The following is a 15,540-nucleotide window of genomic DNA, read 5'->3' as shown; positions in this document are numbered from 1 at the left end:
TCCCTACAAATACTCACGTTGCTGTTCTAATTTTTTTAAATTTTTTTTTGTGCCAGCAAATTTTCCATTTTTTCCATTTCTTTTCCTGGAAAGATGTTTTAAGTCCTGTGTACAAATCTACCTCATGTGAATAAAATACCTCAAGTGTGTATATATATTTTTTTTTAAGTAGCTTTATCCTTTTATGATCAATATTTTTAAATGTGGAAATCTCTTTTTAGGAATGCTAATGACTGCCAATGAAGCCCCTAAAATGAATATCTATTATATACCAGTAAGTAATACAAATTGTTGCTGATATTGCTGTTTTAAAACTCAGTTGTTTGGTGCCATTCAGGTATGCCTGTTGGAAAATTACTTTGCAAATTCACATCTACATTCTCTGACTTTTCATGATAAAGTAAACTTAAGCTAAACATAATTTATTAATGTAACACATTACTAAAGAAACAGCCTGTAATTTGCCTTCTGCTACCAGTTCCACTTACTTTCAAGATAATAATTTTGCTTTGTTGTGAAATATTTCATTACTGTCTTTAATATGTGATATATAGTGACATAGTCATGGCAGTAAATACTCTGTTCTGACAAAGAAATGTTATTTTGTGGCTTCAAGTAGAGCTCTTGGCAGTATCTTCTGCTCAGTGCCCTACTTGAATTGCAGCTTTTCTCTTGAGAAGCTCTTCACTTGAAAGGCTTAACTGTAGGTTAATTGTATGTTATATCTCTGCAGGTTGGTTTTAGGGACACTTAACAGCAAGCCTTCTGGTGTTAGGGAATGGTACAGAAAATTCCACTTATGTTGCACTCTGGTTTTGATTCTATAGTGCATTCACTAGGGTTTTTTTGGCTTGGTAGGAGATAAATAGTGGGATATATATGCGAAAGTTACATGCAGAATAGCTGACCAGACTCTAGAAACACATACACTTCTTAAGTAATTTTATTCACATTCTGGACAAACTATAAAATATGTTAATTTTTAAATATATTTTTAACTTTTTAAAATTAGCCAAGAAGTCTTCATTCGGGTAATAAATTCTAAATTAATTTTCTTTATTTCTGTGTTCCTGCCCCCATATGATCTGGATTACATTTAAAACATTCATCAGTTTACATTTTTTTTTGTGGAATAGACTTTTATATACCTGTGCATGTACATGTCTAAACACAACAGTATAACACTCTAAACAATTCTATAGTCTGGTTATATTTACTTGTATTATTAGATTTTTGCATTTAAAGGTAAAATTTTATACATGAGTTCTTTGTGTGTCATTTATGTCAGATTGTTCTTTGGACGTAAATTATCTATTTCTCTAATTCAGTTCTAACCAGCTTGTATTTTGTTAACTGGAGTTGTTCCATGCTTTGGATAACGAAGAGTGGGGGGACAACAAATATTATTGTATTTAAGACAAAAGTATTAGCTCTAGTTAAAGCTGAACACTTTGTTTCTATTTTCCTTGTCCTTCTAAGGTTTAGAGAGTAGCTGTCCAAGCATTTTTTTTAATCAATGATCTTTTTAATTAATGGATTGGAGAAGACAAACTCCCATATTTTCAAAGTATGATGGGTTTTTAAAACTTGAATGGACTAGTTAATCAAGTTAAGTAATTCAGATGGAAAAAGCATTACTTTGTCACTAAGGGTAAGGTTCAGCTTCTCTCTGAAAATTGTGTGCTGAGTTTTTTTTATGCAGGTGTGCATGATAGATGAACTTTACAGCTATAGTACATTAGAGGTGCATATACAACATTGCCACTTAGCCAAAAAATTGTCTTGATTGTCACCAGCAATTAATGTTAGAACTTGTTCTAGCCAGTATTATTTTGAATATTGTTGCACATACTATAAATCAAAATGAAAGATACTTATTTTTTACTTAAAAATCTCATCCTTGTAGAATTCTCTGTGAATACTGAATTCACGTTTCTAAAGTCAGAGAAGTAATTTTTAGTTAAGAAATATAAGCACTTTATATTAGATCTCACATCATAATTAACAGATATTAATTGCAAACCTAAATATTGCCTAATACTATGTAGTATTTTTGCAGCACCTAGACTATTCTGATGAAAATTAATACAAATCTGTCCTTAAACCATATTAGCTTGTCACTGTTCTCTGATTATGGGTACCTGAGTCTGCTGGAACTTGTTTGGATCATACCTTTTTATGGGTTTTACATTCACAGTGACACATGAGTATACAAATGGACCCAAATGCTGAATGTTAAAAGCATAAATCCACATACGAGTTCTATTTTTGAAATACTGTTGTGTACAAAAACATTTAAATTTGATTCAAAGACTACTGCCCAGCCTTAAATATGCTTTTTGAATAAGCTAAACTTCTCCAGTTCGCATCAATGGCTTTGAGTTTGAAGGCTGATGAAGATTTCTTAAATACTGGCATGATTTTTTTTTTTTTTAGTCAACAATCTATAGCTCACTTTGAAACATGGAATGCTTATTTTAGACAATGGAAAAATTAAAGATAGTGAGAAGAAGTTACTTTGAAATAGAGACAGAAGTCTCACGCTGTAGTAACTGCCTTTTTTACCCTCTCTGCCTTTTCACGGGCAAGACTGAAAGGGCTGGCACAGATGGTATTGTGTAATGGAAGGGGTTTTTACTGCATTTCCTAAAAAACGAGTATGTAGCTCACTAAATCTGTTTTGGTTGGCTGTTTTGTTTTTTTTAATCTCCTTTTTAAATGAAGAAAATATAACATGGAGAAGTCGTGTCAGCCTTAGGCTGCTCCAGGGCATTTGTTGTTAAGGAAAACTCAATGTTATTAACATCTTCATGTTACAGTTTTATTCCTTGATCTTCTGGGTTAGTTATTTGAACTCAGAGATGCGCACCTGTCCTTTGGTTTCTATGTCAGTAGATTATTAAGACATGGTTTTTTCCCATCCTTGAAACACTGAGTAATTTCCTTGCACTGGCAAAGATGAGTTTAGCTGCGTGTGTCTTTGGAGCAAAACTTTAAAGAACTAGTGATCTGCTGTATTATCTGATCTCTTTTCACAGTCTAGTTTTCTTGCTTTTTCTAAGAACTAGGATTCACTGGTTTTTCCAGTGAATAGCTTAATTTTCTATTTGTTTGTTTTCTTTGAGATAAACATGAATACTACTTAAAATGTGTCCTCTTGTTTTTGAGATGTTGACAAGAACTGAGTTATAATTCTTGAATTCCACAACAGAATAAATGCCTGGGGGAAATGCTACTACTATAAAGGACAGTTGTGTTTCAGAGCTCTTGGAAGTACTTTTGTGTAAATAGAATCCATTCGATTGCCCTAGACCCTCATTGCCCTGTAGTGCTAGTAATTATTCTCCTTTTTTTCAAGTCTGCATCAGAACAGCTACAAGGGATTACCATGGTTATGGTCAAGGGGAATAGTTAAAATCTCAAATGTATGGTGCTGTGCTCTAGCCCTTCTAGGTTACAAAATAACAAAAAAAAAAAATCTTCAGAAGAGCTGCACAGAAGTCAGTCTTACAGAGCTGGAGTGTGTATGTATGCAGATGGGTGCAGACAGACCCAGCATCCTCTGTCCTTGATTGAAGTTGGCCAGACAGTGTAGGACTGTGCCCAGCCTAATACACCCTGCCTCTCAGCAGGTTTTATTAGTGTGGGCACAGTGCTGTGCTAACACAGCTACATGACTTGTGAATGAGAGCTGGCTCGTGTACGGCCAGCTTGGAGTATGGTCTGACTGAGCTCATGTCTGACTGAATTATCTGTGTACATGTGCCCATTCTCTCCATTGTTAATGCCAAAGTTAAATTTCCATTGCAAAACCAAAAAATGACTGTCTCTTGAACTTCAGGATTATAAAAGAGTTGACAACGGGTATCATAATATTGTCTGTAAATGAAATGGCATGCTTCAGCTTTTCCTGCAGAATTTTCAACAAGATAGGTATGACATTTGAGACTAGGAATGTCTGAGAGAACTATGCTTTTCTTAAATAAAAAAAAAAGCAAAAAAACCCCCAACAAAACCCAAAATCACTGCAGCTGTTTCTTTTGTGTGCAAAGCTGTTAGTAGAGGGAAAAGAATGATTTTTGGTTTACTAGAAAGGACAGGCAGGGTTGGTTTTAAATGGCAAGATGATGCCTTATGCAGGTACACAGTGCAGGGAGCGAGTAAAAGCCAAATTGAATCTGATCGTTAAAATGAAATGTTTGTTTTGCATAGGTAACATCTTGAGTGGCTTAGCTTAGAGACTTTGTTTTTGTTTTATTTTGTTGGGCTTTAATGAGGGCAAGTACCTCTGACTGGAATTGGGCTGTTTGCCAATAGCTTAATAGTTAACTTGCAGTTTATGCAAACATTTGGAACATACATCTTGCCAGCTGGCTTCCTGGTATATCACTTTGATGTGCGCCTTGGGAAGGTTGAAATGAAAGTTGTGTGTGCCTTGGGACACTTTTCAGACTACTGACTCAGAAACGTAAGTTGAGTCAATAGTGCAACCAGGTCATGGCCAAAGAAGTGAAGAGAGGAAGAAGCTCTACTGACACATGGTGGTCCACTGGCCTAGGATCTAAGATGAGCCAGATTCTTGTAAGTTTAATTGAGGCTGTCGGCTTCCATGACATACAATGTTCTCTTTTCAGGTTGTACAGGAAAGCTCCCCACATGTTAGCTCCTGGATGCTCTGGTGGAAAGCAAGGGGCATGAGTGTTATTTACTCTGAGTGTTTACTATTGTTTATGTGAACATGTCTGATCTTAGCACAGACATTTCGAATCAGTCCTGTATCCTTTACTGGTCTTTAAACTTTGGGCTACATATATATACTGAAACTGAAACTTGCTCTATTCATTAGGCTGTTAAAAGAAGAGAGCAATTAAGCGTGTAATTAATTGAGTGTAATATTCTGTGTTCTGGATTTTTTTTACTTTCCTGCAGTCTTGGCAGAAAACGCCCTGTTGAGGCTGGAAGCAATGTACTTTTGGTGTAGAGAAGATATTAAGCTCTTAAAGAAAAAATAAATCCTGGAGCGTCTCTGGCTTCATTTCAGGTGGTTTTGGAAAATCATTTGATATCCTAGCACTCTCCTAGTTCAGAGCTGTTGGAGTTATAAACTGGAAATGTTTCAAGGGCAAGTATTTCTTGCCTACTTAATGATTCAGTTTCTCCAAGAATATCTTTATAATGGGTCTGGTTTCTAATACAGTACCCGCTTTGGATATGTGGATCTCTTTATTGCTAGAAATATTTATGAATTTTGTCCTCTTCAAATTGGTGGCTTTTCAGCTAAACCAGCCATTGCTGGTACTTCTTTCCTTTCACACATGCTGTTTTTTCTCTCTTGGTTCTTTATATGGTGGGCATACAATTAGAGAAAAACACCTACCCACACCTTAAGACCAGTGTTCTGTATAGTCAGCTGTTGTTCAAATGGTTTATGGGTGCTGTTAAGAGTGACGGCAAGATCTTCTGAGCTGATTTTTGGCTTCTGCATGGTAAAAGCTATGAAGCAGATGATGCAATTCTTTTTGTATTTGTGACTGGCATTTTGACACTAATGAACAGATTAGAACTAGAGTGTGAGATTTTGATTTCTTTTAGGGTGTTTTCATGTCTTCTGATTGGGAGTATTAGGTCATTCTGGATTAATGCTGCCACGAGGGTCTTCTTGAAGACCATATAATGAGGCTGTAATTTTTTAGAAGACAGTTGTTCATGTCCTTCAGTACAACCCTTACCTAAGAAGTTTTAGATAAAGTGGAAAGCAGGCATGAAACTGAACTGTGCTAAGAGATTTTTTTTCTATTCTGAAACAATATATATAGAAAAATGTTTCATTCCCTGAGATGTTGTAAAATACATTGTAAAAGTAATGTTGTAAAATAAAAATACAGTAGTTATGATGTAGAATGGGAAATGTTGGTCTTAACCTTAGTTTGCTCATTTTGAGAACTGTGAAGTGACTGGAAAGCAGGGTTGTTACGAAGTAGTATATTGCAGTTGTGCTTGGGGGCTGCCAAGTGTTAAAAGGAAAAAAACTTTCCATTAATAAAAAGACACTTGAGTTCGTCTTTAAGCTAATTCTGAATTTTGGTATTTAGTCTTTTAGAACTGTTGTTTTCCATCCACAACAGTCTAATCCTTTATGCAGAAAATTGTGCAAACAATATAAAAAGAATGACTGGTGAATGATACATTACCTATCTCACAGTATTTGGAAGCATAGGAAAAAAGTTGTTTATCTCCACAAACAGAAACGTGAGCTTCCTACTTTTAACCTAAACACTTTCAAACTGAAAAATAACATGCTGGGCTTATTCCCAACAAAGGATATCCTCCATTTCCCATGCACTGGCTGGAAGACACTGAGCCACTTATCACACATACATAGAAGGAAAACACCAACGTGCAATAATCAGGAAACAATTTCTGATCTTCCTGTGAAACTTGTTTTAGATGTTTTTTGATGCTGTAAGTAGTTCAACACCTTGCATGGTTTATGAAGGTGTATGATCCCTGCTTACTGCTGTTGTGGATGATGGTATGACAGGCAGCACTTCATTGTTGTCTTTAATAGATAGCAGCATGCTGGCTGTTAAGTGCATACTTCTTTATAGCTTACATCATAGAGCAAAGGAGAATACTCTTAAAAGCAGAAGTTTTACTGAATTATACCAAGTGATTGCTTTGCCAGTTGATAGACTCTCATGTTTTTTAGTGTTATGACTGTTTCTTAAGCTATTGGTAGTATGGGACTCTCTGTTCTTGAGTTCCTAGTTTAAAAAAAACAGGTTTTGAGGGGGGAGTGTACTCCCCTTTTTAACTGGTAAAAAATTTAAGCCCTGAGTATCTGAAAGATATTTTTATTTTTTTAAGTTGCACTTATTCCTACCTTTGGGCCATCTGTTCTTCACCTGGTTTCTGAAGATTTAGAGATGCAGTTGTACAGCTTCAGTCAGTGAAGAGAGAAGTGGTCACAGATAATGAAAATATGTAAATGCTGAAAGGAAGTTTTGTACTATACTATGGTGTATCAGCATGTAATAAAAATTAATGTCTTTTAGTTTTGGATAAGAAAAGACAAAGCATGTGAGAATTTTCTCTATGATAATTTCAGCTAAGTATTTCATGATATTTGAAAGCAGAGGCAAATGACTCTTGTGGCTTATCTGTATTGTCATCTTCTCTGCTGCACTCAGTAGCGAATCAAATGTGTTGTGAGTTAAGAATATTCTATACAAAAATAGTAACAAAGTTGTGAGGATTTAGGACTTCTGTCACACAAACCTCAAATATAAATAAAACCATGAAATATGTAAAAGCTTTCAAATATATATTTGACAGATGTTTCCTACTCAAAATTATTCCTTAAGTTATTGAAAATTTTTTCTCTCTAGCATTATGCTCTGTAAAGAGTAGGTTGATTTATGCTGAGATTATCTTCATTATCTGTCTGGAGGAGTTGCACGTTCCCAACGGGTAGTTGCCTTTCCTTCCCTTTGTGTTGTCTGGCAGTAGTTTTATAAACTCACAGAACAGTCTTCCTCCAGGTTTGCGAAGAGCAATTAAGCTGCCATGGTAGGGAGTTATTAGAAGCTCACACGTTCCTAGATTTCCAGTAGTTTGTCAGTTATCTAAGGTAGACATACAGCTGGATTTGCCATTACCTTTGTATCTGTAGAATCCCTCAAATTTCCCTAAAATGCAGGTCATGCTCTGAACTCCAGTACACTAAGTTTTGTTTTCATGACTGTAATGATACTTATGCTGTAACGTTCTTTTGGCATCTGGCTTGTACTGCGAGAGCCCTGTTACTCCCGGCCACTTAAAAGCATGAGAGGCAAGACCCCGTGCAGTGTGACAGTTGGGAATTTTCCTGTCCCATCAGAGAAACGGAGAAGGGGACTTGCTGGGATTTTGCATTTCTGACTTATTCTTGGTCCTTCTTACTTACTAATTTAGATTGCAGTCAGAGGCTATTATGTACCTACTAAAATCAATGCACATGTTACTCTCATCTCTATTAGTGGCAGCAATTTTGTGCATTGATGGCCCATGCCCTTAGTGTATTGCAAGAAATACTATTATGAGAAACAGATTTCTGACCATGTTAGAACAGGTAGAAGCTGTGTAGAAGTTCTCTCCTTGTGTAAGAAAAAGGCCAAAGCAGTTATGAAGTCTCCCACTTACCATAGTCTTACTTACTTAGTCTGTCTTCCCTGCGGTCACGATTGTAAATACAGGGAGGGAGCTTTGTGAGGGATTCATTCTTCGAAGAGTATCGTGATAGAGTGGTTTTGGGGTTTTTTTGTTACACTTCATATAAAATGTGGAGGTGGTGTGTTTGTGAAGGGAGTTGTGCTGGTTCAGTGACGTTGAGTCACTGAACAGTAAATTGGCTTCATGGAGGGTCTAACGAATACCAGAACCTACACAAAGGAATTGGTAAGAGTCAGTTGTGGTAGGGAATGGGAGGTGTTGGATGGCCAAAGTAAAATGTGGTTGCTGCCTTTTATCGTCAGCAAAGCATTAGATCAGCTGGTCATACCTGATCTGCACCGGTTTTTTCCATGGATAGAGAAACAAGACCATCAGCAGATGTTCACAAGTAAATAAATACTGTGAAGTGAGTCTCAGCTGAACTTAGTGCACAGTATTTAAGTAACTTACCTAAGTGCCTCTATTATTACAGCAGATATGCTATGGAAACTGCTATATTATAATCAGAACAGACTTTTGGTAGCTTTTAATTCAACTCCATGTGATATTTATGGGAAAGTGCTTGAAGCAGGTCATTCTTGTAATGCCTGCTTTGAGAAGCCACTCCCTTACCTCTTGAGCTTCATTTGATTAGTTGACTTAGATGTGAAAGTAGTGGGTTCATGTACTTCAAGTTTCTATCTATTTTTCTGACCTCAAATTGTCTCTGCTCTGTAGGGAATCTGATAAATAGAAAGATCCATAGCAATAGCGATGGGTGTTTATCTTTGTGTATGTCAGCATGTCAGAACATGATAGTGATATTGGTGAAAGCATCAGATTCCTTTCTCTTAATGCCACTGCTGGTAAGTTACAGATGACTCGAAGTGTCCCATTTCCTTCTGTCTTGTGAGGAAGAGAACTATTCTGCTAATCTTATTTACAGTTTTAAGGAGTAACTTTCTTTGCTGAAAAATTATTTGCTGTTCCTATCTAGGAGAGCATTTTTGATCCCCCCAACATTATGAGAAACAGGATCTTTGAAAGAAGGTGGCTTTACCAATAAGACACAGTGAGAGCAGACCTGTGACTGGTTAACTAACTGTAATACCTGTCAGATCAGAGAATGAGACTTAAAAAACCAACACTATAAAGCCAAACTGCTTAGGATTAGAAAAAGAGGTACTTACTATCTGATTACTACCAGGCCAGAAAGATTTAGTATCTCATTCCTAGAAGATGTGTGCAAGTTCCTGCAGCAGTTTTTGTTTAACACTGGGAAGATCTTAAAAGCACCATTTCCTTTAACATGCTCTCTAAGGAGTAAAACCTCCAAGTTGTTGATTTGGCAGCTTCCATAGCATAGCGAAAGGTAGGAAGACCAACCTCTCTCAGATTAATAAATCTGCCAAAAATGTCTGGATGTGCTGGAGTTAGGATGAAAGAAAGAGCCAATTCGTTATATAGTTCAGTGAAATTTATGAATGCGTGGGCTTAAAACCAAATGCAGTGCTGTTGTCAGTAGTATGCCGAAAAGGAAAAATGTGCTGTTCAGTCTCTCTTGGTCATAGCTGTACTCCAGTGAGCTACTTGATAGCCATGGAAGTTCAGTTACTGTAAAAGCATCAAATCTACACCATATAGTGTGGGGTGAATGAAGGCAGGACATTGTGAAAAATTAAAATACATGGGAGATTTGTTTGGAGTTTATTCCCAAAACCCATTTAATTTAGAGAATTGAAGAATTTTATTAAATGGGTTTACTTGTGAGATTAACAGGGCACAATTGGAGTTGATTGGAGCATTCATAGGGAGAAAGTAGATTAGAAAGGAACGAAATAAAAGGAATAAAATAAAGGAATAAAAGGAATGAAATAAAATTCATTGTCACAAATTGTTCGGAGCATGTTGGTTGCTAAGGAGAATGCACTGTACATGGAAACATAATAGATAAAAACATAACAAGGTAATGTGATCCCAAGGCTCCTTTCTAACACAAGCTAACCTCCTGGGCTCTCTGAAGTTCTTGGGCTGGGTATAACTGAAGCCCAAATGCATAGAAACATGAATGGAGAGCTGCAGCTTTTCATGTCTACAAGCTAGAAATAATCCATCTGATTTTTGAGAGTTACCAATTGCAATTGATGTAACCTTGACTCTTAACAAGGCATAATAACAAGGTATTCTTTCTTCTCTTGCCTTCTCAATGCATATAGATGGAAACTTTTCAAAGTTATTACATATTGAGATCTAATTCTTAAAATTAGAGAACAAAACATTGAAAACAGTACTCTTAAAATGAATAATAATTAATTACTCATGTAATTGCATTAATTAAATTTGGCTATGCAATTAGGGAGCTAATTATGTTTAAAATGCAATTGCACATTTCAATCACTGCCCACACCCTGGGGATCGCCAATTTTTTTTTCTCCTCCCTCATTAGACTTCTGTAATCTCCTTCTGTTAAATAGCTTGATTGAAGCTGAGAATATACATCCATAGATGTGCATTTGCTTCCTCCAGCCAGTGTCCTGTTAACAGTTTAAAATGTTTTTTATTTTGCCATGTTATTAAATATATCAATAAGAATTATTAAATATATTAATAAGAAAAACAAACACCAAAATTAAGATTTCACTATTATTCTTATTCTTTGTCTCCTCCAAAGAATTACTTTTGTCTCCTACAGGTAAGTATGTGTGTGAAGTCATTGAGTCATGTGTACAAAATACATTTAATTTGAAGAAATTACAATCTAGAAAAGATTCTGTGTTAACAAGCTTTGTTTGGTTTGTGTGGGTTTTGGTGGTTTTTGATGTTTTTTTTTTAATGGGAGCAGAGGGATGGAGGAACTTCCTTGGGTCATGGAGTCCAGTCCCATCTTATCATAGGCGATCAGATTCTCTAATCTTTTCCATTAATATGTCAGATTTAATCCGAAAATTGATTGCTTGCTTCCTCCTAATTATTTCCATTAAAAGGCTGTTTAAGAGTCACATTCCTCTGATGCTTAGCTAACTTTTCTAGTTTACAGTGGCACTGTGATAGCCTTGCATGTATTTATTCTTGTGCATGCATTACTGTTTCAGAAACCATCCTAGCAGCCTTTCACTGTGCTTGCTACAGTTTGCATTCACGTATCCTGAACATTACTGCCTGGAGTTGTACGAGATGTACACGGAGTCATTATTCCTATCCTATACTAATACAATGGCCTTATATGACTATTTTATTGTCTTGTGATCAGATAGTATAATTTTTCCTATTCTGTTCCTTACAGCTGATGGTGATTGGCTATACATTTTATCCGATTTCCAGCATTTTAGTTTTCAAGGTAGCATTTTTCCTCTGAGAGATTTTGACTCTTCTTTTGTGACAGTTTGTCATTAGCAGAAATTACTGGCATTTTCCTACTATATGTGGGAGTCATTAATGAAAACATTTAGTACGACAGTTCTTGAGCTTCAGTTGTAGCCTCCTTTTTGTGCAGTAATTCGCCTTTCAGCATAAACTGTTCCTTATTAGCCAGTTCCTATCTTGCTAAAATTCTCATTACTAAAAAGTTACTAAAATTCTCATCCAGACTAGTAATTTTACACAATACACTGTATCCAGAGCTCTCTTAAAATCCTTAAAGATACACTATTTTCGTTGTAGTTGACATTGTTCAAACAGGATGGCAGTGGATGATTTAACTATAATTGTAGATTTTTGCTACCTGGTAAAGGTCTTATAATCTAACTAAAATCCATAGAAGATACCACAACAAACAATTTGAAGATTTTTGAAATAAAAGTTTTATTTAAAAATACATTATGAAAGAACAGTGATACGATGTATTTTTATACTTAATTGTTATTAACTGTGTTGTTTTGGTATGGCATGGTGCAGCGTTACAGGGTTCATTTTTGTGAAACTCTGAAGTTTCTGTGAAACTGTGTGTTTGTCTTGTACAGCTATGGCAGCTAATACCTCTACTTTTCAACGCCTCTGGAAGTGTTTTATTGAATGATGTCCACATACATTAAGTTAGTCTTCTAGACGGATTTCAGGCAGTTTAAACTTTGCAAATTCTACTTAATTATTTTCAAATCTGATTTATGCTGTCTGTGAACACTTTGCATGATTTTGATTGTTAAAGTACATTAGTGAAGGTTGGGAGGAGTTTCTGCTGCTTGAGTCTTGATATATTTTGACATCTTATTTACAGATGAATGGCGTATTACTGCCTTTTATGAAATCTTCCAGGGTCGTACTATTTAACATCCTGAAAAATAGGAACCTGTTTTGGCTCCCTGAGAAGAAAAGAGCAACTGTTCAGCTCATTCGTGTAGAATTGGTCCCTGAAACCTTCAAACAGATATTTAACAGTACTCGTCTGTACGTGTATTTAAAGTCATTTATTTTAAATCTTGTGACATCTGACTCTGGAAACTTCTACACATCCTGGGTTTCTTTTAAGTTGTTGAGCATGTTTAGTGCTAGTTAGGATTAGACCCAGATTTTCCTGTAGCAATAAGGGCTCTGTGGAACTGGCTGTCATGTTGAGTGGCATTTAAAAGTGTACAAGTGCTGTCTCGTGTTCCAGATTGAAGATAAGAAACATCTGTTGTGGGTTGGGAATAATACCTACACTGTCCTAGGGTGCATTAAATTCAGGGGAATTACAGAACGATGACGGGATGATGTTTTCTGCAGAAGTGCTCAGGAATTAGGCATGGCCACAAGTACAAGGCATTGCAGAGCTGTACCGCGTAAGATTTGTGGTCCTGCAAGACTATGAAGTTAAACATCTTGTAAAACAAGAATACAAAGAGCTGTGGTTTTTTTAAGTTATTTTATGGTATTTAAAAAATATTTTTCTGTCAACATTTTTCTCTTCCTTAACAGTTTGGCCTTGTGCTTGTCATCTCCACTCAGTTGTATGCTAGGTTATTTATCATATTTTGTGTCTCAAGTTAAAAAAAGACATTCTGATGTGTACTAACAAAAATCTGGTATTAGATGGCACGATATCAATAATTATAAAGTCCACTATTTACTTCATGTGGCTTGGTGTCAGACACCATGGCGAGATGTCTGCATTGCCTGTGTGTTGCAGTGGGAAGTCCCCTGTGGTAAGTCCAGCCCCACGGCTCGCCTGCAGGGAGGAGAGGGCCATGCTCCCTGGCTGCTCCTCATCTCCTGCCTGGTGTGACCCAGCCGGCACTCTGTCTGGGAGTGTGGTGGCGGGACGTGATGGGGGATAACTGCATTTTGGTCACCTCATGGGCGCTCTTTCCAGTCGGTTATGGAGGAGAGCGCTGGCAGGGGAGGAGAGGAGAGCAGAGCAGGGAGCAGCTGCCCAGCTTGCTGCCGGGGGGGCCCAGCCCGCAGGTGAAGCTCCTCTGTTGATAGGCAAAAATATTTTCAGACTTCAAAGTCAGTCTTCTTGACTTTCACTGGCAATTGGCAGAAATTGTCTGAAGAAGTGGTTATCCTACTGGAGACAGAATAATAATGAAAATTGCAAAAATATTGGTTCTGTCACTGTCGGTGGTGATGTCTGGTTTTCCTATCCTAAGAAATCTTTGAGTAGAAGCTGAGTTTAGATGTGCACTCATTTAATAACGATTTTCCCATTAGCTGTGGGCAACTTCTCTAAAACGTGTGGAGAAGCCTATTTGGTATATCACAAACACTGTAAAAATGAGACCTGTCAGTTTAGTTCCATGCAATAACCTACCTCAGTAACATCTTCTTGTTCTTGCTGTGAATTCCAGTGCATTTTTCTCCCTTAGCTACGGTAGAATTGTACATTCTAGATCTAAATTGACAAATATATTAATCAGCCTACCCAAACTCCACAGCTTTGTGGCTGTTTTGCTGGTTTTGGCAGGGACTGCCCACCAGGCTGAGGTGCTACCGGTGCTGGGTGGCAGGAGCTCCGGGGGGTTCCCAGGGGCCCCACCCGTGCTGCCCGCTGCATGGAGACCCCTGAACTGGTTTCACCTATCCGCCCCATCCTTGGTGGCCCGGTGCAGACCAGCTCTCTGAACTGTGGCATTTATAGCTGGGCACAGGAATGGCGGAGCCTGCCATTTCGGAGTGCTCTTGGCACCGTCCTGGGATGCCTGTCGGTTGGCAATGGGTGACAGAGGAGCATTAAACTCTGCAGTTAAAATGCATTGGCAGTTCAATTCCATGAAGAATTACTGTTGCAAGAAATGGATGTTTCTTGTTTATGTTTTTGTCATTGTGACTAGTATTGTTTGCCTTTTCTATTTTTAAATTTCTTCCTAAGCTTTAAAAAAATGTTCTGTTTTAATATACAAAGCAAAGCTTTAAGGTATCCTAGAATAGGTAGGCGAGCTGCTTCAGTACCATGGGAGAGAGGGAAACAAGGCCATAAAACTTACACAAGCATCTCTGTAGGGTTTTCCTTTTTGTCAATTTACATGTGAAATTTGAATAATGGATGGACTTTCTATTTTTTCCTGGTATTCTGCCACTTTTTTTTTTTCTGTTAATTATCTCATTCCCCCCCCTTGTTTTCTATGATCTGATTGTCCAACTTGCTCCACAGATGATAATGAATAATCAGGTCTTTCGGCTTTGTGTTTCATGGCACAGATTATGTGCAGTGAAAGGTTTTGCTCTCAGTATCAGGTTATATCTGCTTGGAACAGTGAGTGGAGCTACAGCTGAAGAACAGTTAAACTCATTTCCCTTATTTGTGAGACTTCTGCTTTAGTTATTCAAAGACTGGCTGGAGTGGCCTGAGTTCTAATGAGTAACATGCACTTTGTAAGGCTTGAGCAGATAGTGTCATAGACATGGAAGTGATGAAGAAGGTTTAGTGAAGTGATAGAGATCTTCACGTGATGAGTCAGCAAGATGGAATGAAGGGGAACTTTTTATTTAATGGGAATGGATGTGAGTCAAGGATTCTCTAATCTCATTTCTAATCATATTCAGCAGAGACTTGTACTTAAATTTTATTACAAGAGAAGTTTTGTTAGTTAGTAAGCAACTCATTTTTTGTAAGGACAAACATTTTCATCCAAAACAAAAATATAGGTAAACTTTAGAGAAGATTCCTCCATCCCAGTCATGTTTTGATGATCTGGTAATGAAACACTGATAACTGATATCTTGAATGGCATGAAAACCAATGCTACATTTAATATATCAGACTGCTTTTGGGGAAAATAACTGCAAAAATTTAAAACCTACCTGGAGATGAGATGGACACAAAAGCATCTGCAGTGTTGTCAAGAAACCAATCTGAATGATACGTAGTGTTTAAGCTGAATATTACTGGAGTAGACATGAGGATTTGGTGAATTCATTCAGTAGGTAACGTCT

The 15,540-nt window shown here is 37.1% G+C and overlaps 1 protein-coding gene across 1 annotated transcript in view; it reads left to right on the top strand.

Moving 5' to 3' along the window:
- Positions 1-15,540, top strand: part of NOL10 (nucleolar protein 10) — a gene marked incomplete at its 5' end in the record, with an annotated part of 52,121 nt that overhangs the window by 20,329 nt on the left and 16,252 nt on the right. The window contains one exon of the mRNA XM_010288406.1: positions 222-274. Coding sequence (XP_010286708.1) covers positions 222-274 — 53 coding nt within the window. The remainder of the gene's footprint in view (positions 1-221; positions 275-15,540) is intronic.

The sequence above is a fragment of the Phaethon lepturus genome, unplaced genomic scaffold (genome assembly GCF_000687285.1).
Source record: "Phaethon lepturus isolate BGI_N335 unplaced genomic scaffold, ASM68728v1 scaffold52075, whole genome shotgun sequence".
NCBI lineage: Eukaryota > Metazoa > Chordata > Aves > Phaethontiformes > Phaethontidae > Phaethon > Phaethon lepturus.
The sequence above is the reverse complement of the archived record's forward strand: the minus strand, read 5'-3'. Positions and strand labels throughout refer to the sequence as shown.